Genomic DNA, 21,279 nt, shown 5'->3' on the forward strand with positions numbered 1-21,279 from the left:
AAAACCACGCATGCGTACGGCTCCTGCTTCCCAGATACGTATATGAAACTAGATTGAAAACACTCGCACTTTCGCTATTAATAAAGGTGTCAGTGGCATTTCATCTAGAAAATAACACCACATTTAGTAAATAGCATTAATAATATGCAAACTGTTATTAATCATACCAATTCAGGCATATTAAACAGTACTTCGATTTGCTCAATCTTGGACAATTTGACGGAACAAAAAGTGTGTCGAAAGTGCCGCAAGCATTCAATCCGAGTGGTCTAAAATGGCGCTGCCGTCTAAACAGTAAGTGCTAACAACAGTGCGAACTAATAAACAATAATCGGTTCGTTTAGGATTTCCAAAGATTTTAAATCCAAGACCAGGATGGAGTGGCCATTTCATTCGTGTTTGTAGAAAAATATATTGCAAATATAAGGTTACTGCTACGTGTTGCTAATCGCTAATCTTTTTAACAGAGACTGCAAATACCTGCTTTACTTGTCAATTGCTCTTTTATTATTTGTTTTAATTTGCCAATTGTCTTTTGCACTCAGATATGGGCTCATTTTGCCTCAGAAGAAATGCTTGGCAAAGCCAACTGGTCTCAAGAAATTTTCAGTGTTTGGAGATGACTCTGATGATGAGGTGAAGCAATAAAACCAGCCATCCCTACTTGGTTTGGTGTACAGGCATGGCTTTATCTAAATGAATGCTTGTATTGATGTAGACGTCTGTCGGAGAGAGCCTGCAAAAAGAAGCAGCCAAGAAGAAGACGATGAGGCAGGTAAGCACAAGAGCACCGTGTCTATCTACTTCCATCTTGGCGCCGACCCCACTAACTGTTCCATGCCTGCAGACACAGCTTGAGATGAAGAAAGCCTTGGAGGAGGACAGCACCGTGTACGACTATGACGCAGTCTACGACAACATCCAAAAGCAGAAACTGGACAACAGACAAAAAGTCTTGTCCAGGGCCGACAAGAAGGTAACGTTGAATGCGAAGCAACTGTTTGATTTGACTCCAGCGCGCTTTTCTTTTGCGCTCGCAGCCCAAGTATATCGAGCAGCTAAAGAAGGCGGTGGAGAACCGCAAAAAGGAACAGGAGCGGAGGGATGAGCGTAAGATTCAGAAGGAGCGCGAAGCGGAGGGCGAGCGCTTCGCCGACAAGGAGGCGTACGTCACGTCCGCCTACGAGCACAAGTTGCAGGAGCAGAAGGAAGAAGCGGAGCGAGAAAGGAGGGAAGTCGCCATTGAAGGTCTGCTAAATTAAATTACTTAAAATACTTTGAGCAGTGTTGTAATGCTTTTGGGTTTTTTTCCACTTCATCAGCCGCTTTGGACGTGAGGAAACAAAAAGACCTGAGTGGATTTTACCGACATCTTCTTAACCAAACTATCGGAGAGGAAGCCATCCCAGACCGCTCGGCAAACAAGTACGTCACTGTCTTCGAAAACACTACATTTATGTCTGATGTTGTTAAATATGCTATGAAATGGTGAGCATGTCGAAAAATGAAAATGACTGCATTCACGTCAATTCATGGCATTGGCATTTAAGTATAGTTGTTTACCATTTCATCGTTTTTCCATCCTAAACAATGCATCAGCTGGCAAATGTGAACATTAAACCTGTACTGTCACTTTCTGTAGCATTTCAAAGTACCTTTAAACTCAAGCTTCTCTTCATGTGCTTATGCGCAGAAATCAAAACTCGGAAGACGTTAAGCACGTGGAAAAAAACGAAACCAGTAAAGACGTCACCTCAAGTCCCGAAAGCGACGAAGACGAAGCGCAAGAGGAGAAGCGTGCGGGCGGTTCGTCGCATTCCAAACGGCATTACAGACGGAGGTCACCCTCGTCAGAAAGTGAGCGGAAAGAGCGCAAAAAGGAGGGGTCGCGTAGGGAGAGAGAAAAGGAGGGGTCGCATAGGGAGAGAGAAGAGCGCGACCGAAGTCACAGAAGCCGACGGAAAGACAGTGAGAGTGAAAAAGAGACCAAGAGTCGGAGGGAAGAAAAACAAGATGAAAAGGAGACCAGAAAGGAGGAGCAAAATGTGGTGGAAAAGGTCGGAGGTGAAGAGGAAGAGGTTGGCGAGAAGAGCCAAAAGGAGGAGGGGAACAAATTTGCCAAACGTTCAACGGAGCAGACGCTAGGTTCGGCCCGCGAGCGCTACTTGGCCCGTCAGTTGGCTCGATCAGCCAAGACTTACGTTGAACGTGAAGAAGACTGAACCCAATGTCTTTTCCTTGCCCTTTACTCAAATGTTCTGACTTGTGGAAATAAAATTATTGCATGCAAACATTTGTGATTTAACGTGAGTTTTTTTTTCTAAATAGGGAAATAGATTCATGACAAAAAAAATGGTTGTCCTAATTTTTTATTCAAAAGCACTCAATCTCAAACACAGGAAAAATGCTTTATGTAGCAACGTGGCCAAAAATTGGACAGCTTCAACAGTAACCCACCCTTGAAATCTGGAGCAGACGGGAAAAAAGTCACAATTATTAACAGCCTGACAAAATTTTGGGCATGTTAAATTTGTGTTCAGAAAACCAAGTGTCAGCACCAAACATTTGATGGTAATTCCAGCTGTGAACTTTAGATTTCATCACAACAGAAATCACACATTGTAGCTCACCTTTTATACAGGAACCAATAGCAAAAACTTGAAATTTTTACTCTGCCGGTTTTCAGTGGTAAACCTGAAACAAAAACATTTGGTTAACAATAATACCATACTATTTGGACATTAAACGTCTTAAACTTACCTGCACTGTTTTGGAGAAAATCACATCAAAATCTTCAGGTATCTAGAAAAAAATGCCAAACAAATTAATTTAAGCTGAAAATCAATTAGATCCCGTTTATTTTTATACGAGTTCAGAAAACCGAGTATCACCACTGGACATTCTGCCGGTAATTCCAGCTATTTCAGTTTTAATTTCATCATTATTTAATGTAAAAAATGTATGGTTGTTTTAATTGTAAGTACCTTGCAATTACTTTCAGTGGTAAACCTGAAATGAAAAATCCCATCCAAATCTTCAGGTACCTGAAAAAAATGCCATACAAATTAATTGAGTTGAAAATCAACTAGATCCCGTTTATTTTCTTTACACGAGTTCAGAAAACCGAGTATCACCACTGTACATTCTGCCGGTAATTCCAGCTATTTCAGTTTTAATTTCATCAATACAATGTAATTTAAAAAATGTGTGGTTGCTTTATTGTAAGTACCTTGCGATTACTTTCAGTGGCAAACCTGAAATGAAAAATCACATCCAAATCTTCAGGTATCTGAAAAAAAATGCCATACAAATTAATTGAGTTGAAAATCAACTAGATCCCGTTTATTTTCTTTACACTAGTTCAGAAAACCGAGTATCACCACTGGACATTCTGCCGGTAATTCCAGCTATTTCAGTTTTAATTTCATCATGACAATTTAATTTTAAAAATGTGTGGTTATTTCAATTGTAAGTACCTTGCGATTACGATGAGAATCTTTTAAGAACCCAACAACAGGTTGGGGTTCATTTCTCCAACTGACGTCATCTGTTGATGGGTAAGTATCTTTTTAGAAATTGTGATGATACATTTTGAGTATTAGAATATTTTCAATGGCGACTCAGAATCGTGATCAAGAAAAATCGTCAGTTGTCGCATCAGACGGCACTTCCTATTCACAATTTTCATCATTGCTTCAATTATCATTTTACTTTCTTGTGAAAAAAAACTCACCTTAAAATGATTGAGAATCAACTAACACCTATAAAGAATAGAAAAGGGGGTAAATAACAGATAAACGTGTTTTACAGGAGAAAAGCCTTACCATTGTCTCACGAGTGCCCTCGCCGTGTCAACGTGGTCACGAAAATGTTCAAATTCGATGAGTAAGGTTGAATATTTAACATAAGCATCATTTCGTGAGGAATTCCGAGCATTTCGCTTGGAATTTGAGTTTTTAATTCGAATTTGAAACAACGCAAGAACGCGAGACGTACAGTTTAACTCAACCGCAATCGAAAAGAGCGACAACGTTGCGGCGGAAATATTTATACACCGAGAGTCGCGCGGATGTGACGTCATAACCACGTTAGAAAAGAAAATAGTAACAAAAAATATATATTAAAGTATTTTACAACAAATACACGTTGGCATTTTGAGGTATTGTATTTTCTAAAGTTTGAATTTTGCGTGTATAGTCGACAAAGTCTCGTGGGTGCTCGTTTGAGCCACACGGCGGAGCTGTTGTGTTGCCGACTGAAAGAAGTCAATTGATTTGATTGAGAGCGAAGTCTGCTGACTTGATTTGGGGCCACAAGCATCAGCTGCTCGGCTTTTATTTTCTCTTCACACATTCGGAACTTTTTCCTTTGCAGTCACCGACAGAAGGTAAACTTTTTCTTTTTCTACGCGTCTTCTCGTTTCCTAATCTTTTCTTTCAATGTCTTTTGGGTTGCGAAGGGAAATACTCGACTTTTTTTCCGACCTAACAGCGATGTGACGACCATCGCTTAGCTGGACCGACGCCTTAATTGTTTATCATGGACAGACTATGCAAAAAAGCAAGTTGTTTTAATTAATGTTTAATCTCGTTTTAAACTCCACTGACCTGCAGGGCCATCATGTTGCCTCCTATCAAGAGCGACAGGATCATAACACACATGCCTAAGGTGATACACGCACGCGCACAGTGACACGCAGGTGCAAATTCTCATAAGATTGGTGTCGTGGCGTGATGACGTCACGTTAGTATTTCAGCGAGAAGTCGGCCTTGCAGACCAAAGAAGTTTTCCACCCTCAGGTGAAAGCGGCATGCCAAAACTACAAGCAAGATGGCATATGGTCAGTCCACTTCCGCTCCTTTTCCCCCCTCTTGCTTCCATCTTTTGTGGAATGATGATGTTGTATCAAAAATTTGAATTGTAGTCTGTCGCAGCATATTTTTTTGTCAGCCAGAAGACTAAAAACTGAATATAAGTGCCATTTTTTCCTCGATTTTTCCTAGCTTCAACGTTGCCAAAGTCATAGTGGTGGGCGATGTGTCGGTGGGGAAAACATGCCTGGTCAGCAGGTAAATGTCTCAGAAAATCTTGTTTTTGATGAGGACACAGCCGTCGACGCACTTCAGTTGTAGGTTTTCTCTGACCATTCATTTTCTGAACCGCTTATCCTCACAAGGGGTGCTGAAGCCTATCCCAACTAACTATGAAATGAATTGGTGGCCAACCAATCACAAGGCACAAGGAGACCAACAACCATTCTCGCTCGCAATCATACCTAGGGGCAATTTAAGAGTGTCCAACCGGCCTATCCTGCAGTTTTTTGGGGGGGTTGCGGGAGGAAACCAGAGTACCTGGAGAAATCCCACGCAACCAACCAACTAAAAATTGATGAGGATGGAAATCCACTTCAAATGGATTGGACGTCTACTAGTGATAAACTGATTTGATTAGACAAAACTAGATGTCGAAAAGCAGTTTTTTTTAGTCAACATTATTATAGTGCCGTATCATTCCCAACACTGCTAAAGAATCTGGTCAGGTTCTGCAGGGGCGGCTTTGCGAAGAACTACAAGGCCACTATCGGCGTGGACTTTGACACGGAACGCTTCCAGGTGCTCGGGGTCCCCTTCAGTGTGCAGTTGTGAGTTTCCAAAACCGGGTCGCTGGCGTAAAAGAGAACACCGCTGAGTTGGTGATGTTGTTTTGCAGGTGGGACACGGCGGGCCAGGAGCGCTTCAAGTGCATCGCGTCCACATACTATCGAGGAGCTCAAGGTGTGTGTGTGGGAGGGGAGGGGATTTCCTGTTGTAATTGATGCAACGTGCTCCATTTTGTGTCCCGCAGCCATCATCGTGGTCTTTGATTTGAGCAGAGGAAGTTCCTTAGCCCACGCCAGGTATCAAGAATTAGCATTAAACATGTCTTGCATTCAAATTGCAGCCCTATGGTCAACACAAGCCACACCCAATTTATTGCTAACAATTAAATCCACTTTTTTAAGGGCCTAAATATTCCGAATGACTCAACAAGACTGAACTAAGTTTAAAATATTTATAAAACTCAATAAAGCCCCAGAAAGGCCACACTTGTTTGAATCTCTTTAAAATACTAGTTTTTTAAAACGATTATTTGATTTACTTATATTTTTCTATTAATTACTATTGAAATATTTATTTCTCAACTCTATTTAAAATTGTTTTATGGGCCATTGTATAGAAAAAGGCAATTACGGAGGGGAATTGCATAAAAGGCATAAAATAAATCCACCAAAATATTCCCTCAAACTGATATGAATTGTATTTCAATGCATAACATTCATTAGAAGTAAAAGCCAAACATTTACATGAGTTAGACATAATGAAATATTTGTTTAAAAATAACCTACATCCAAAATGTTGGGTGTATGTAGGCAGTGGCTGGAGGACGCCATGAAGGAGAACGATCCCTCCAGTGTTCTTCTCTTCCTTGTGGGCACCAAGAAGGACATCAGCGTGGGTGAAGATATTAAAAAATGAATGTATATATATATTATGAGTCCTTGATTGACATTTTCCACTCTCAGACTCCTGAGCAGTTGGCTTACGTCGAACAAGAAGCCATCACAATGTCGGATGAAATCAGGGCCGAGTTCTGGGCCGTGTCAGCCAAATCAGGTACGACAAAGTTTCTGCGTGGAAGGCGTGCAGATAACGTGATTGCGTGTCTGCCGCAGGAGACGGCGTGAGAGATTTTTTCCTCCGTGTGGCGGCTTTGACATTTGAAGCCAATGTACTGTCAGAGTTGAAGAAAAGCGGGCCGAGGAACGCTGCCGACGTCATCAGTAAGCGGAGTCACATTTTCAACTTATTTTGCCAAGCGGTTTTCCTCAATCGTTAAAGTTTTCTGTCTTTTCAGAGATTACCGGAAGCCTGGAGGATGAGCGCAAGCTGGTCAAGAGGAAGGCCAACTGTTGCTGATGACGCCGCCACCGTGTACAAGAACCCATCCCTCTGAGAGCAGAGACGTAATTTGTGTAAATAAAAAGCTTTTCCCGCATTCCTGTGTCTCATTGAGTCGGGGCGCGTGCGCGTCATGTGCCTCAGCGTGACTAATCCCGCCGTCCCGTGACCGGCGCCAGGGTGCTCTTTGATAGCGACATCTTGCAGACAAAAAGGGACGATTGTTTTTCAGCCTTCGCGCACCCTTGTGCCCAAGCAGCAACGGGATGGGATGCGAAACTTACAACAAAAAAGACTGGTTTTTATTATTTCTTACAAAGATTCTGTCTTTGTTGGCGACAGCTGTCTATTTTCAGTCCAAGTATTCCGCTCCCCCCGTGCAACCTATCCGGCCCACCTGAGACCAAGCTAAGAGCGACACGAACCGTAAACCGCGATACGGGTCGCCCGATGGCGGGTCAGCTTCCAATAACACTGAGCGGTACGTCGTCACGGAAACAGATGGTGCCGGAAGGGGTGGGGTGAAGGGGGGTGCCCTACTATCGGTCCATCTCATCCAGCAGGGGCGTGGCGTCCCCGGCTATCGACATGGGCGTGCTTTCGATCATGGGACTGGGCGAGGGTCGTGGGGTCATCCTCTGAGACTTCTTCCGTCCCTCCGCCTCTTTTTCTTTCAGCCATTGTTCGGCCATCTTGCCCCAGTCCACTGCCGCCGTGGAGCCTCCGACGCTGCTGCTCGGCCTGCGTGAAACGGAGCGGGATGTTGTTTGGTAGATACTCGAGCCACAAGGAGGTATAAAACAAAAAACATGGACACAGTGGCACCAGTTTTTGAGACTCACTTTGGCTGTTGATGCTGTGGCGTCCGGCCTCGTGACGACGACACGGACGGTGATGGCGTGCCGGTCGTGTGGTGGTTGTGGTGGGACACGTGAGGGTGGTTCGATTGGGGGGTGGAGCCCGGGTACTGCGGCGTGCCCAGAGCCGGCTGGCTGGGCGTGGCGTACGAGTAGCTGGGCGTCATCAAAGGCGTAGCCATGGGCTGCTGGGGCGTAGCAAAGACCTGCGCGGGTGGAGTGGGGACACTGAAATTACAAGTTGCGGTGCACGCGCACACAGGTAACAGCGAGGAGCACGGACGTGATAAGCCGAGGAGCTGCCGCCTCCACCGGTGCTTCCCCCGTATCCGTATTGGCTGGATCCCCACTGCGCCGGGGTAGTGTTGGGGTTTTGGTTCTGGCCTTGGCCGGTGACGGCGGCGATGGCGTTGAACATCTGCGAGGTCATGTTCCGCGGGAGCGAGTTGACGGCTCGCGTCAAATCTGCGAATAGAGGGCGGTCACGACGAGGCGGGGAAGAAGGACGGACGGCCAGGAGACTCACCGGCGATGTTGATGTTTGCCGGTGTGGCATTGAGCGAAGCCGGCGTGCGCGTACGACTGCTGCTGCTGTTGGTCGGCGTGATGCCTTGGCCAGAGTAGATAGGTGGTAAGTACGCGCACGACGAATGAGCCCTACCTCTGCGGGAGTCGTGTCATTTTCATTACCTGGGACCGGCTCCTGGTAGTGGTCTTTGAACCAGCGGAACAGGCCGTTGACCGAGGGAAAGATCTGGGAGCGGTACCTGAAGCCATCCGGGGTGATGGTCACGTACTCCACCCTGTGAGGAGCCCGAGACCCTGGCATCAGAGCGATTGGGGCACTGAACCATGTCAGAGCGGGCGGTCACGGACCGTGGTTTTCCTCGAGGTTGGTATCCTAGCAGGAACTTTCCGGGCAGAGCTTTACACGCCGACACAAAGTACGGAATGAAGGTGGGCTTTTCCCTCTTGGTCCTGACCAGCAGCTCCTCCATTTTCTGCCAAGGCAAAAGCAACTGGTTAGCACTCCCGTCTCCCATTGGAAGTGACGACAAACTTGCCTCCTTGGTTCCTCCGTTGCACTCTTGAAAGTATTTGTGGCTCAGCAGGTCGCGGGCAAATGACGCCATGGGTTGAATGAAGCGTGCCGTGATTTCATCCAGGTCTTCAAACTCCTGCAATAATGGAAGCCGCTCATCAAGACCGGAAGAGTTTGTCGAGATGGCCGTTATGCTTAAGGTCGTGGCTTAACCTCGTTGTTGATCCAGAGCGCGTGTCCCAAGCTGAAGGCGTTCTCTTTGCCTTCCTCCCTCACGTCCACGTGTTGGTAGATGCCGTCGGCCACCTGGACAACGCACAAACGTGAAGAGAGGTGCCACGGCGGGCCCCCTCCCGGGCCATCTTCTTACCTTCCAGGTGACGGTGAGGTGGTTCTCTCCCTTGCTGCTGGGTCGAATGATCAGGTCTCCCTGATCCAGCGTTTCCATCATTTTCTCAGCCTGGTTGAAGCTAATGTTGTGGAAGTTGGGGTGGGCGATGACGCGCTTAATGTACGCTGCCGAGATGAAAAAGGAGAGCGCGAGGTTAGCCGAGCCGGAGGTGGCGGGCGGGGGGAGTCGAGGACTCGGCCGCCGACTGACGTGTGCGCTGCTGTTTCTTCTTCAGCTCCTCGTCCAGCTTGAGGTCTTCCGACTCCGCGTCAAAATCGTAGTACGTGTCCTTGGGCAGCTTCCACTCGTTGTTTTTGTCCGACAGGTCAGAGGTGCGACACGTGAGGTCCACGCTGAACTTCTCGATATCAATCTTCATGATGCGACAGTGGACCGTCATGCCCACCTGCGGCACCAGATCCCTTTGTGAGCGGAAAGCCTTAAAGCAGCGCCAACGAACGCTCGAACTCACCTTCACCCTCTCCTCGGGGTGCTTCACCACTTTGTCGCTCAGGAACTTAGTGGGAATGAAACCCTGTACGCCGTTGTCCAATCTACTGCGCACCCCGATGGCTTGCCCGGGACACGAGCCGCTGTCAAAGTGGTTCCAAACCTGCGGATGGCAAAGAGGAGCCATGTCGGTCCCCGGACTGCTTGTTTTTCCTCCACGTCTGGGGAAGGAGGGGTGCAAAGCTATTCCCCCACCTCGCTGAGTTCTGGGAAATTGTCTTGCTGACAGAAGGGACATTGCCATAAACCCGTGCTGTCATTCCGAATGGCCTGGTCGTAGCTCTCCCCTTGGGGGCGCCGATGAGCAATGCCAGTCACCACGCTGGTGATCAGCTTACCTGGAAATGACGAAATAGGGTCCTGGTTTATCCGCCAGACCCACATCCCGTCGTTTTGAGACGCCTTACCGATGTAGAAGGTCTCGGGAGTCTCCTTAGTGAGCAGGTTGAAGACCTCCTCTGTGTTGGGTACTCTGTACGGGACTCGCAGGTCTTTGTATCTGCAGCTCAGCTCGGCTCTGATGTCGTACAAAGTGATGCCCTTGTTTCCATAACCCTGCAGACGACAAACGATTATGATGAAACGGGACGGGACGCCCGCGGGCAGGTCAGAGCGCTGGCGCCGACCTGTCTCTCCAGCTCCTCGGCAAAAGCGTCCAAGTCCAGGTCTTTTAGCCGCTCCGGGTTCTCCAAGATCTCTTCGAGGGCGCCGGACGGGTTGGCGTCGTCGGCGGACTCGTCGTACTCCAGCGCGTCCACGGCCATCTTGCGCGCCCACTCGTAGGTCTCCGGATGGACACGTGAGCCGTCTAGAACCTCGATGTAAGAGTCGGTACTAGAAAAAAAAAAAAAAAGGTCAAAACTAGTGAGGTGGAATACGGCGGCTGGGCGATGTGGCGAGCGCGGACCTGTCCCCGAGCGACGCGGTGTCAATCTTAATGAAACCGGCGCAGTTGATGAACACCTTCGGGCCCATGTGACACATAGTGACCAGCTGGGTTCTGTTCTCCAGACGGGTGTTGTTTTGCTTGAGGATCTGCTCGACAGACTCACTCCGGTCAGACCCCAACGGCGGCGAGAAAAGCCCACGTCGCCAACCAACCTTGAGAAGGTGCGAGCCTTTCCTCGGACCCAAACCGCACACAAACTGGACCAGACTCTGAGTGTGAGGGTGAGCGATGGCCCGGTTCACGTCCACGCCCACCTCATTGACCCGATTGATGAATTCGCAGTAGAGAGCCGAGAGGAGATCCTCCTTTACCACGTGCTCCTGTAAGCCACGAGAAACGCTCGTATGGCCCCAGCAGAGATGTTTTCAAATGCGGCAACTGACCTGTAGGGGGTGTAGCTTGAGGCAGAGGATGTCTTCGTCGGAGCTGCAGACCTGAGCGTACTCCACCAGGGGATCTTGGACCTTCCTGGCGACTGACACAGCCTGGCGCAGCAATGGCGGGTAATCCCGAAAATCCGTCTGCGGGCAACGACGGCGGGGTGTTAAACTGGCTTTCGGATGTGGCGTGCGCGGGCGGGGTCACGTACCTCAGACTTTTTGCTGTTCATGTAGAGCGTGGCTAGCTCATTGTCGACCAGCTCAACGCCGACGGCAGGCAGCGACGACTCTTGCTCCAGCTCTCCGATGGTCCTCTTGATGTCCTCCATGATCATTTGAGCGTCTCTGCGCGCAGGGGCACGTTCGACGCGACGCCTCGGCACTAGTTAATTGCCGCGACGCCTCGGGACTAGTTCATTGCCGCAAAAGTTCTTACCGGTTCTCCCCGGCAACCGCTACCACGTGAGGCTTCTTGCCGGACAAAAACTTCTTGAGGTTCTCGAGATCGTTGGCCTGGGGACGGCAAAAGTAGTGAGAGCGGCTCAAACGGAGTTGCCGACCTTCCGACTCACCTTCCTCTCTCGCTCTTCCTCTCTGAAGGCGTTCCTCCTCTTCATGAAGTACGGCAAGCGCAGAAAGTCCGCCACCTCGCCTTCGCCGTTGATCAGGGCGCAGAAGACCGGCGTGTCTCTACGGAAGCGACAAAAACCCACCTCTGTCTTTTATTGGGAGGTCTCAGGAGTTGGATCTGGGTGGGCACTTTACCTGCTGGGCGCGTAGGCCACTCCGAGCACCCTGATGCCTTTGCCCTGACTCTCGTCCATCAGGTCATCGTCTTCCTCAACCTGCTGGTCTGGCCTGTAAGGCGACACCTTCAACCAGTTGTACAGTCGCCGGCAGCACGACTGCACCCAGAATAACGGAAAAGGCCGTGAGACAGTGATATATTTTCCGTGTTTTGACCCGGGCGATAATCCCGCACCCGCACGATGCTCTCTTTGGCTTCGGCTATGAGCTTGCTCTTGAGCTCCTTGGCCATTTGAGGGTACAGGAACTGGTTGAGGGCTCTCTCGATGGCCGACGTGCGCTGCCTGTTCCACTCTTGCACCTGGTGGCTGAACTCGTCTCGGTAGTAGAACTGCTTGATCTCGTCAAAGTAGGTCTGGTCACCGGCGTACCTGACGGATGAGACGGCCACCCGGTCGGATCGGGGGCTCCGGTCCCGTTCGATTTCTGACCTTCTCATTACCCCTTGACTCCGAGGAGGTCAATGCAGATGTCGACAGACAGCAGCCCTTCGTCCTCGGCCAAACACATCTTGAGGAACTGATCCCCATTGAGCTCCTTCACCGCCTTGTTCTTCAGGTACTTGAAGGAGTACGCAAAGTGGGCCTCGTCCACCTCCTGCCAAAGGAGAAACACGAATCAACAGTTGTCTTCGCCGCTTGTCGATCTCCCTGCAGGGCGCATCGGACCTTTTTGCCCTTCTTCGTGGGCTTGATGTTGATTTTAGCCCTCTCCTGGAAGGTCTGGCGTAGCACGTGCCTGACCAGAGGCTCGCGGGCTATCTGCATGGCCACCATGTAACGCGTGCCCTCCAGGACGGCCTCTGGGTTGGGGAACTGGCTGCAAACGTAGTCCTTGGCCAACTCCACGGGCTCGGCGGGGAACTGCTCCGTCTCGTGGCGCTGGTAGCTGTCTCGCAGGTTCTCGCCGAACTGCTCGGGCGTCAAGCCGAACTTCTTGGCCAGGCCGTCTGAGATGAGGCATGGGAGACCGTGAAGCCCAGAGCAAAACCGTAGTGCAAGTCAAAAGCGTACGTACCGAGTCCCACGCTCTGACAGATGCTGTACATGTCCCTGCGAGACGCCAGCTTCAGGTCTGGAGCCTTCTGTTCCTCTTCTTCTTCTACCTCCACCTCCTCCTCTTCTCCTAGAAATACCGCTTACAATTGCACTTTCTGGCCATCGTATTTTCTCGCATATAAGCCGTATTTGTAACTAAAAAAAATTATGACAATCAGGCGTACGGCTTATATGCGCACAAGTTATACTCTTTTTCACCAGTATATGTTGGCAAAGTAACATTTACCATTTGTTGGTTATTTTCTGTTTTGCAGTAAGAAACAGGCATTACTGGATGAATTAATTCCTTATATTGACCCTAATAATGTGCTTTTGATTCATACAGTATCTCAGAAATACCACGTGCAATGATTTTTCCTAAGATTTTCCCTTCAAAGTAACACATTTGCACTCCCTATTAAAACCATGAACATGGAGGTGAAAATTGTGAATCAGGGGGCGGCTTATACGCGAGAAATTGCCAAATTCAATGATTTGGGGGCAATTTTAAGGGTGCGGCTTATACGGAAGTTCGTCAAACTGTTCACCCACCATCTTCCGTCACTTCCTTGATTTTGCGGAGCCTCTTCTTGGTGGCCTTGGCGGTGTTCTGCATCTTAGGAATGTCTCGCCCGTAGTAGAGCAGGAAGTGGTTGTACACGTCGCCCAGTTCTTCCAGAGTGTGGACATCCTTGAGCCTGCGCAAAGCGTCGCGGGTGGGATTAATCACAAACCAGAAGACAGACGGACGGAGGGAATGATGGAGGAACCGACCTCTCCATATCCGCCGTGTCCAATGGCCGAATCCCGTCGGCCAAAGGTTTGTCGGGGTCTGCGGAGATCTGTTCGAACTGGTAGGACTGCATCTTTCGAAAAAGTCGAGTCAGGTTCTGCTTCCGCGTCTTCAACTGAGTCCACTAGAGGACGAACAAAAAATGTCCGTAAAGAAAAGATCCATACTTCCTGCGGCACACTTTTTACTTTGAAAAATGTCAAGGCACACCACCTTATGAAAATCTTCTCATTTAAAATTAACAATATCCAGTTCACAAAACATAAAAACACCATGGCTTATTAAATCTCGTAATATTACGTCTTTTTTATCTCTTAATGCTACTTCAATCTTGTAATATTACACGAGAATCAGTTTTGTGCTCAGACAGATTAAGCGTCGGCAAAAGTCGAAGTCTGTGAATCCAAACAACTTCTGGTTCATGTTACATAAAAATAAGCTACAAAATGACTTTAACCGCATAGTATTAAGATTTGAATCTTGTAATAGTACAATGATCATCATATTTCAATTGTAATCTTATATTTTTAAGATTTTTCATTTTCTGCGGCACACTGGACCATCGCTCGCGGCACAGTAGTTGGAAAACACTGTCCTACTTAACAATGGAGTCGAACGCGAGTACCTTTTCATCCCACTGCCACACCTTCCACAGGTCATTGATGTTCAGTTCTGGTTCCACATATTCTTTTCTGTAAAACGCAATGAAGGGAACCTAGAGGGGAGGAAAAAATAAGAAAATGAAATTGGGAAATTTTAGATTTTTATCAATGCAAACGCAAAGTGAGATCAGCATCCAAACCACAGTCAGGTTAAAGTGTGTTTCAATGAACAAACCTCAAACTGTTGGTTCCTCATGAAGTTGAGCGCCTCTTTAATCTTGGCGATGGTGCTAGGGCCTCTCCGGCTGAAGTTTGTTGTTGTGCCGCGCTCCAAGTAGTCCGTGCTCTCCTGCTCGCGGACAGGCGGATAAATTCACGGCGCCTGGGTCTCGACGGCCGGTGACCTCCTTTTTTTTGGGGGGGGCGCACCTGAATGGAGATGGTGAGCGTGGAAAAACCATGTCTGAAGATCCAATCCGCTTCCTCCTCTAGCTCTTCATCCTCAGCTGCTTTGACGGGGATCGATCGCAGCTAAAGAAAGGAGGAGATTGTCTGAGTGAGACATTCAATTGCACTTGTTGAAAGTTTTTGGACTACATAAACCCTCAAATACTGGGTTAAATCTGTATTTTGATGTTGATCTTTATAGTGCAGTGTTTCCCCAACTGGTGCGCCGTGAGTGATGAGCTGCCAAGAACTCATATATTGTAATATTCCGAAAGAAAAATGTTAATATTATGAGATTCAAATTGAAATATGAAGAACTATAAAAGCATGTTGAAGTATTACAAGATTAATTAGATACTAAAATACTTATTTTTGTGTTTCTTTGATTCCTGTTGATAACACTTGGCTGAGAATGACTTTACATTGTAAATATAGGTGACAGAGTTTTAAATTAGAATATCTAAAGTTGGTGGTGTAGCTTGAGATTTTTGACATGTAAAACGTGTGCTGCAGCTCAAATATGATTGGGAAACGCTATTACAGTGGTACCGAGCGTAGAATGTTTGATGGTAGTGAAAACATTTTGAGGGGGAAAAAATGAAGTGCCCACCTGGAACCTCTCAGGCATGTCTGTAGTGCGAATCTCATTATCCTGGTCGGTCATGTGACTGCTCTCCAACTCACTGGGCTCATAGATCTCAAAGATGCTCTTGCGGCCTTGCCGTCTCTTGATCTGCTTCTTGGGCCTGTCCCAACTTTCTTCATCCTGGTCCTCCTCTTCCTCCTCCTCGCCCTGGTCGTAGGCGTCGGCGTCGAATTCGGCAAAGTCAAAGTCGCCGCCGAAGATCTCCTGGGCCTCCTGCAGGGCTCTGTGGGTGCGAAATGAGCACAGATCTGATCAACGGGAAGCTTTCCGTTCAATTCTAAAAGGTATAAAGTAGTGATGGATAGATGAGGCATCACGGAGGGTTTCGACAATGACACTGTTGACTCACGCGTCTGTGTAGCCCGAAAATTTCTTGCCCCTTTTCTTTGTGATGGGTTGTCCGTCATCATCCACGATAAAGTCATCAATATCTGCAAAGTTAGGAAAAAATGATCATTACACTTGCTAATAATGACTTGTGTCGAGATTTGACTCTTCCTGATTTACCCGATTCCTCGTCCTCTCCTTCCTCGTCCTCGTCGGCCTGCTGGAGCGGCTCGTGGACGGCCTCGCCATCCTCCAGCTCGCCCTCCGCGTCGCCGTGGAAGATTTCATCCGCGATCAGGTCCTTCTCGTCATCGTCATCGTCGTCGTCCAGCATTTTCACGCGGTCGTATTTCTTCTTCTGCGGGTGCGGGTCAGAGGGGGAGCATTTAGAGGCGTTTTGGGGATGAAGAAGCCAAGCATGCTTACCCTCCTCTTGACTTTGACTCCCAAGTTTTCCTCAATGAGGTCAAGGTCGTCTTCATCGAGATCATTGTAACCTGGGAAAAGTGTCAGAAGAGATGTGCGCCACGTCAAAAGTACGGTCTGTGGGATGGAAGCGGCCCGCGCATATATTACTATTTATTTATCATTAGTATATATTGATTATCTATGCGTTTGGCAATCTGATGATCTCACTTGGACTACTTATTTATTTATTGATTATTTATTTGTCGGTTTGTGTGTTATTTGTGCACTACGTGGCAAAAGCTTTAAACCTCATTATACTTGTATAATGACAATAAAAGCATTCAACCCAATTCAATTGCTATTATTATTTTTATCTTTTTTACATGCTGTGAAACTAGAATTGCTCATCTTTCAGTGCCATTGACGTTGCATCAATTTTGACGGGGATAATGAACGAGCGTTCATTATTTGTGCCATCAATTTAACTTTTTTAGACCAAAAATAAATCGAGTCAGCCCACATGAGATCAGGTCAACATGAATGCGGCCCACAAACTAAACTGAGTTAGACACCCATTGGTGTAGTGGATAGAGAGGAAGGGCAGACATACATTTTTTTTCCCTCCCCGGCTGAATCTAAACTTACTTCGCTTCTTCCGCCGATGCCTGACTTCCTCCTCGTCGTCGCTATCAACTACACTCGCACTCTTTTGACCTTCGTCCTCCTCTTCCTCCACGTCACCGTCATCAATGAGCCCCCGCAGGTTGCCACGCTCGTCCTGGTCTTCTGTGTTCTCCTCTTCCTCCTCATCTGTGAGCAAACACTGTATGAGCGCAACGCGGGGACACCCGTCGGTCGCCGCATCTCACCGTCATCCTCCATGAAACGCTGTGTCTTCTTGGGCTTCAGGTCTTTTTCTTCAAACTCCTCCTCAGACTCCTCGGCCTCGCTTTCAATAAAGTCCGACATGACTGGCGCTGCTGTCCAGGCGTTGGCAATTCCGGCGGGTAAACAGAGAACATCATGAAGCATTTCATCACACTCCAATTGGAAATATTATTTTACTAGAAGATACACGAGAATAAAGCAAGACAAATAGAGTGTTCTTGAAGAGTGTCACAGTGTATGCCCAAAAAAATCTAAGGTTTACCAATTTAGGCCAAATAACAACTCACGATTTGAGGCGAAAATCGGAATCTTGTCAAATAAAATCATTGAAGCCATCTTGTTTTTAATATTAAAAATGAAGAATTTCATGGTATGTGATTTTAAGTGGTGAAAAAAGAAGAGGAGCAATGTCGCAATGCGGACAGCATCATCCACACGACACCTGAACACCAACTAGTTCGTTGCTTACAAGGAACATAATCGTAAGATATTATCAAAATAATAGTAGTTAGACACGACTTCGTGAAAAACTTCATTCGATCTAACCTGCTTTTAAAACAAACAAGCAATGTTGTTTGCCAATGCACTCGCTTGTTAGCCCGCTAGCCTAGCATGCATCTTTTAAATCGTTCTGGGCGATGATGTTTACAGTTTGTCTAAAATTCATTTCTGTACGTCAAATGCAACTGTAAAACACACAAGCAAATATGTTTTGGCAGGAAGGGGGAGGCTCCGATGGAAATAATTCCCGCTTGCGAGCAGGCTTAATTCCAATGCTAACTTTAGCATTAGCATACACACCTACTTGACCAATCGTTCGGTGGCGTCACGACACCAAAGATCCCAGAACCTGTACTTACGCGTCCTGCAGTCTCGCTGCGGAGAGAAGTCTTGAAGAAAAAAAGGAAATTATGCTCGCAGTGTTTTGTGTGCGATTGGTACAGAAATGGCGGACGGCGTGATGGCTTCCGGGATGCCGGGCACGACTTCCGGCGTTTTCAACGGCACTATGCTGCCTTCTGCTGGTACATCCTCACTTTACGGTGAAAAAAATGCATTATGTAAGGGTTGATCACACATTTTACGCTATTTACTATTCTTATGTTAACTTATGTTTATGTATGTTGCATAACCTTATATGTACGACAGTATGCCGCGTTCATTCGCCTCACTCATTTGCCACATTAGATGTTTCACACTGTGCTGATTTAATACAAAATAAACGGTACCTTTACGACGATTGGGGTTTCACTTGCATATATAGATACAGATCGTGATGAATATCAATAAGACGTCGTTGTTGTTATTTTTCCACCTCGCCACCAGGGGCGCTGTGGTCAACGGCCTGTGTGTCGTCCTCGATGACGCCATCACAGTACAGCGATGGAAGCCTGGGACGGAAAAAGAAAAAGAACGATGGATTCGTTAAATTGTGCTCTTATATCTCGCCTTCTAGCTTTTATTTTTGTCTTTTCGTCGTTCTTTTTCCGTTGCTCGCTTGGCACAGAGTTGACGTTCGTCACGTGCGGTTCGGTATTGAAACTTTTAAACATTAAACACAATGTGAGACTCCACTCGCATGACGTCCGCTACGGCTCAGGTCAGAATCCACACAGGGAAATAATTCCCAGTTTTATCAAAATCAAATAAATTACTTTGAATGGCAATTTTTCTTGGCACGTTGAAACAAGTCGTGTGTTGCACCTGCTTCGGTTTTAACTGTTCAAGGTCTTTGATTACGCTTTCAATTTCCAAGTGGGAACGAATTTGCATGACGTGTCCGTCAAATGTTCAATGTATATATCCGTACTCAACATTTTTCGCCTGACACTTTTATTCTTGTTACGTTTTTTTCACAATAAAACATTGACAATTAAGCGACAAACCTCTATTTCAACATGATCTAAAACAGTTGATAAAAGAGCTAGTTGTTTGCTAACAGCAACATTTACCAGACCTAAACCCTAGGTTGCATGTAAACAATTTTCCATCCTAATTTAATATTCAAGTAATGTTATCATTTTGAACTCACTAAAATACCATACAAATTAGTTAAGAAAAACTCATTCACTACCAACCATCAAGGGTGGAGCGTGTAGGATTTTCAAAGTAGACACGTAATCATTTAGCTTTAGTCCACATCCTATTACTGAGCATTTACGGTGTACCCTTTTGAAACAGGAAGTGGCCAGCAGTCGGTGACGGGCGTTACCAGTGCGGAGGACAGCAACAGCTACTGGCGCATCCGCGGCACGGACGATGCCGCCTGTCTTCGGGGAAGCGCCATCAAGTGTGGACAAAACATCCGACTGACACACGTCAACACGGGACGCAACCTACATAGCCATTACTACAGCTCGCCACTGACCACCAATCAGGTGGGGATCAAGTCTATTGCAATACAAGGAGATTTAAATACACAAAGTACTCAAGTACTCCCTAAAAGGGGCATAGATAGACTACCACTATTTGTTCATTCATTTTCTGAACGTCGTGGGGGGTGCTGGAGCCTATCACAGCTAACTACGGGTAGCAGGCAGGGGACATCCTGAATTGGTGGCCGGCCAATCGCAGGGTACAAGGAGGCAGACAACCATTTGCAGGGGCAATTTAGAGCGTTCAACCAGCCTATGCTGCATGTTTTTGCGACATGGGAGGAAACCGGACTACCCGGAGAAAACCCACGCAAGGACATGCAAAATCCACAGTTGGTTCGCGGGCCGCGTTAACGTCAACTCGATTTCATGTGGGCCGGATCATTTTAGATAAACTTTGATAGACTTTTTATGAATGGATTAAAAGAACTGGATTAAAAGCCCTGAATATTCCGGGTAAACAATGTTTATTGTAGCTTTTTTTTATATACTTTTAGATTTTACAAAATGATTTTTGAACTACAAACAGAAAAAAAATGATTAAAAAATTACAATTATTGATTTAAATGGGAGAAAAATCAGGAAATTTAATATACATCTATACTCTTCATTTTAATTTGATCCTAAAACAGAAAGTCGGCACTCATGATTTACTTTCCCGGGCCACACAAAATGATGCGGCGGGCCAGATTTGGCCCCCGGGCCGCCACTTTAACGCATGTGATCTATATTGTAATGTTTGAAAAACGAACTAATTGATGGCAAATGTCCTGGTGTTTCCATACAGGAAGTGAGCGCGTTTGGCGAGGAAGGCGAGGGCGACCACCTTGACGAATGGACGGTGGAGTGTGGGGAGGCGGTGTGGAAGCGCGCCGCAGCCGTCCGCTTTCGCCACAAAGCTACCGAGGCCTCGCTGGCGGCCACGGGCAAGCAGTACGGGCGGCCAATCAGCGGCCAGCACGAGGTCCACGCTGCCGTCGGCGCCGGCCAACAAGGCTTGTGGAGAGCGGCCGAAGGTATCTTCGTCAAGCCAGACGACGGCCCTCAAGCTGCCCAGCGGGACGCCGCTTACCCGCACACGGAGTTCTGAGAGCTTTGCCATTTTTTCTGAACTCGCCGCCTAAATGTTCTGACTTCCTGTCCGTGAACAAATCGCCAAGGCGTGCGCCCTTTGCGCAAAACGTTTGGATACAATAAAAAGAAATGAACTCCGTTTGACTGCAGTGTTGAGCGAGCGCGTGGCAGTATTTATTGTCCTTGTTGTGTGTCCAAGTGTTTCACATCTTGGAATAAAAAAAATTAAATATATATAATTTTTCCAGCAGCTTTCATTTCTCTTGTGGTTATGGTCAGACATTGATCTTTGGAAATAGGGAAAGAAAAACTTGACTGAAATAGTTATTACACATAAATTGATTTGGAAAATATATCTGGAAACAATTGAAAACAATTTTGATTGCCAATGTACTTTAACCTAAAATACAACTGAAGTATGTCTAGCAATAATATTTTTAGCCCTTCTATGGACAAATAGATTTTTTTAAAAATTCTTGGCTAACATTGATGGCTCCAGACATCAATTTATTTTAACTAGTAGAATGTCCCAGTCAAATTGAATTGGACATCTCGTGCAATCGATAAATTGAAACATGAATTTTCACAGCTCGTCTTCCCGGTTTAAATATATGAAAAAAAATCTATGGTTTTAAACTGGCCTGTAAGCAGGGTGTAGTTATAGTATTTTTATTCATTTTAGTTTCATGATTTCATTCAGGGTGTCCCCCGCCTCTGGCCCGAAGTCAGCTGGGATAGGCTCCAGCACCCCCGCAAGATAAATGCATACATCCATTTTCTTTAGCCCTTATCCTCACAATTGAAAGAA

The 21,279-nt window shown here is 46.7% G+C and overlaps 4 protein-coding genes, 1 long non-coding RNA gene and 5 other non-coding genes across 12 annotated transcripts; 3 read left to right on the forward strand and 7 right to left on the reverse strand.

The window, feature by feature from the left end:
* The first annotated feature begins 65 nt into the window (after positions 1-65).
* nsrp1 (nuclear speckle splicing regulatory protein 1) lies at positions 66-2,293 on the forward strand. The gene is made up of 7 exons (XM_077592099.1): positions 66-294; positions 546-636; positions 719-775; positions 848-976; positions 1,041-1,248; positions 1,323-1,425; positions 1,694-2,293. The coding sequence occupies exons 1-7, from the start codon at positions 275-277 to the stop codon at positions 2,220-2,222; spliced, it is 1,137 nt and encodes a 378-aa protein (XP_077448225.1). The 5' UTR covers positions 66-274; the 3' UTR covers positions 2,223-2,293.
* A 241-nt stretch (positions 2,294-2,534) lies between these two features.
* LOC144068630 (small nucleolar RNA SNORD65) lies at positions 2,535-2,606 on the reverse strand. Its single transcript, XR_013298226.1, has one exon. It is a non-coding gene; the product is annotated as a small nucleolar RNA SNORD65 (small nucleolar RNA).
* Positions 2,607-2,722: 116 nt separating this feature from the next.
* LOC144067983 (uncharacterized) lies at positions 2,723-4,633 on the reverse strand. The gene is made up of 6 exons (XR_013298073.1): positions 3,825-4,633; positions 3,734-3,761; positions 3,477-3,547; positions 3,230-3,289; positions 2,985-3,044; positions 2,723-2,802 (listed from the first exon to the last, which is right to left on the reverse strand). It is a non-coding gene; the product is annotated as an uncharacterized LOC144067983 (long non-coding RNA).
* LOC144068627 (small nucleolar RNA SNORD65) lies at positions 2,871-2,944 on the reverse strand. Its single transcript, XR_013298223.1, has one exon. It is a non-coding gene; the product is annotated as a small nucleolar RNA SNORD65 (small nucleolar RNA).
* LOC144068628 (small nucleolar RNA SNORD65) lies at positions 3,114-3,187 on the reverse strand. The gene has a single exon (XR_013298224.1). It is a non-coding gene; the product is annotated as a small nucleolar RNA SNORD65 (small nucleolar RNA).
* LOC144068629 (small nucleolar RNA SNORD65) lies at positions 3,360-3,433 on the reverse strand. Its single transcript, XR_013298225.1, has one exon. It is a non-coding gene; the product is annotated as a small nucleolar RNA SNORD65 (small nucleolar RNA).
* LOC144068626 (small nucleolar RNA SNORD49) lies at positions 3,619-3,695 on the reverse strand. The gene has a single exon (XR_013298222.1). It is a non-coding gene; the product is annotated as a small nucleolar RNA SNORD49 (small nucleolar RNA).
* Positions 4,131-7,035, forward strand: rab34b (RAB34, member RAS oncogene family b). 2 transcript variants are annotated; one of them, XM_077592103.1, is made up of 11 exons: positions 4,131-4,387; positions 4,614-4,668; positions 4,749-4,840; positions 5,004-5,069; positions 5,529-5,641; positions 5,710-5,774; positions 5,845-5,896; positions 6,410-6,491; positions 6,563-6,653; positions 6,713-6,820; positions 6,895-7,035. In XM_077592103.1, exons 3-11 carry the CDS (start codon positions 4,811-4,813, stop codon positions 6,954-6,956), a joined length of 669 nt encoding a protein of 222 aa, XP_077448229.1. In that variant the 5' UTR covers positions 4,131-4,387; positions 4,614-4,668; positions 4,749-4,810; the 3' UTR covers positions 6,957-7,035. The 2 variants fall into 2 exon arrangements, with proteins under 2 accessions (XP_077448229.1, XP_077448228.1); XM_077592102.1 differs by having other exon boundaries at positions 4,138-4,387; positions 5,540-5,641.
* A 183-nt stretch (positions 7,036-7,218) lies between these two features.
* supt6h (SPT6 homolog, histone chaperone and transcription elongation factor) lies at positions 7,219-18,025 on the reverse strand. Of its 2 annotated transcripts, none has more exons than XM_077592054.1 (37): positions 17,883-18,025; positions 17,004-17,114; positions 16,780-16,944; positions 16,153-16,223; positions 15,907-16,084; positions 15,749-15,830; positions 15,364-15,622; positions 14,736-14,837; positions 14,542-14,655; positions 14,330-14,419; positions 13,686-13,828; positions 13,464-13,609; positions 12,892-12,999; positions 12,543-12,823; positions 12,317-12,471; positions 12,050-12,245; positions 11,833-11,972; positions 11,640-11,757; positions 11,504-11,580; positions 11,277-11,412; positions 11,071-11,208; positions 10,840-11,007; positions 10,646-10,773; positions 10,365-10,572; positions 10,146-10,293; positions 9,934-10,076; positions 9,701-9,841; positions 9,439-9,634; positions 9,208-9,353; positions 9,051-9,143; positions 8,860-8,973; positions 8,672-8,796; positions 8,486-8,598; positions 8,322-8,405; positions 8,079-8,260; positions 7,781-8,001; positions 7,219-7,679 (listed from the first exon to the last, which is right to left on the reverse strand). In XM_077592054.1, exons 2-37 carry the CDS (start codon positions 17,101-17,103, stop codon positions 7,478-7,480), a joined length of 5,211 nt encoding a protein of 1,736 aa, XP_077448180.1. In that variant the 5' UTR covers positions 17,104-17,114; positions 17,883-18,025; the 3' UTR covers positions 7,219-7,477. The 2 variants fall into 2 exon arrangements, with proteins under 2 accessions (XP_077448180.1, XP_077448181.1); XM_077592055.1 differs by having other exon boundaries at positions 17,004-17,111; positions 17,883-18,012.
* Positions 18,026-18,336: 311 nt separating this feature from the next.
* On the forward strand, positions 18,337-20,721 carry sdf2 (stromal cell-derived factor 2). The gene is made up of 3 exons (XM_077592104.1): positions 18,337-18,622; positions 19,204-19,400; positions 20,185-20,721. Exons 1-3 carry the CDS (start codon positions 18,406-18,408, stop codon positions 20,485-20,487), a joined length of 717 nt encoding a protein of 238 aa, XP_077448230.1. The 5' UTR covers positions 18,337-18,405; the 3' UTR covers positions 20,488-20,721.
* The last annotated feature ends 558 nt before the right edge of the window (positions 20,722-21,279 follow it).

The sequence above is a fragment of the Stigmatopora argus genome, chromosome 22 (genome assembly GCF_051989625.1).
Source record: "Stigmatopora argus isolate UIUO_Sarg chromosome 22, RoL_Sarg_1.0, whole genome shotgun sequence".
NCBI classification, from domain to species: Eukaryota; Metazoa; Chordata; class Actinopteri; order Syngnathiformes; family Syngnathidae; genus Stigmatopora; species Stigmatopora argus.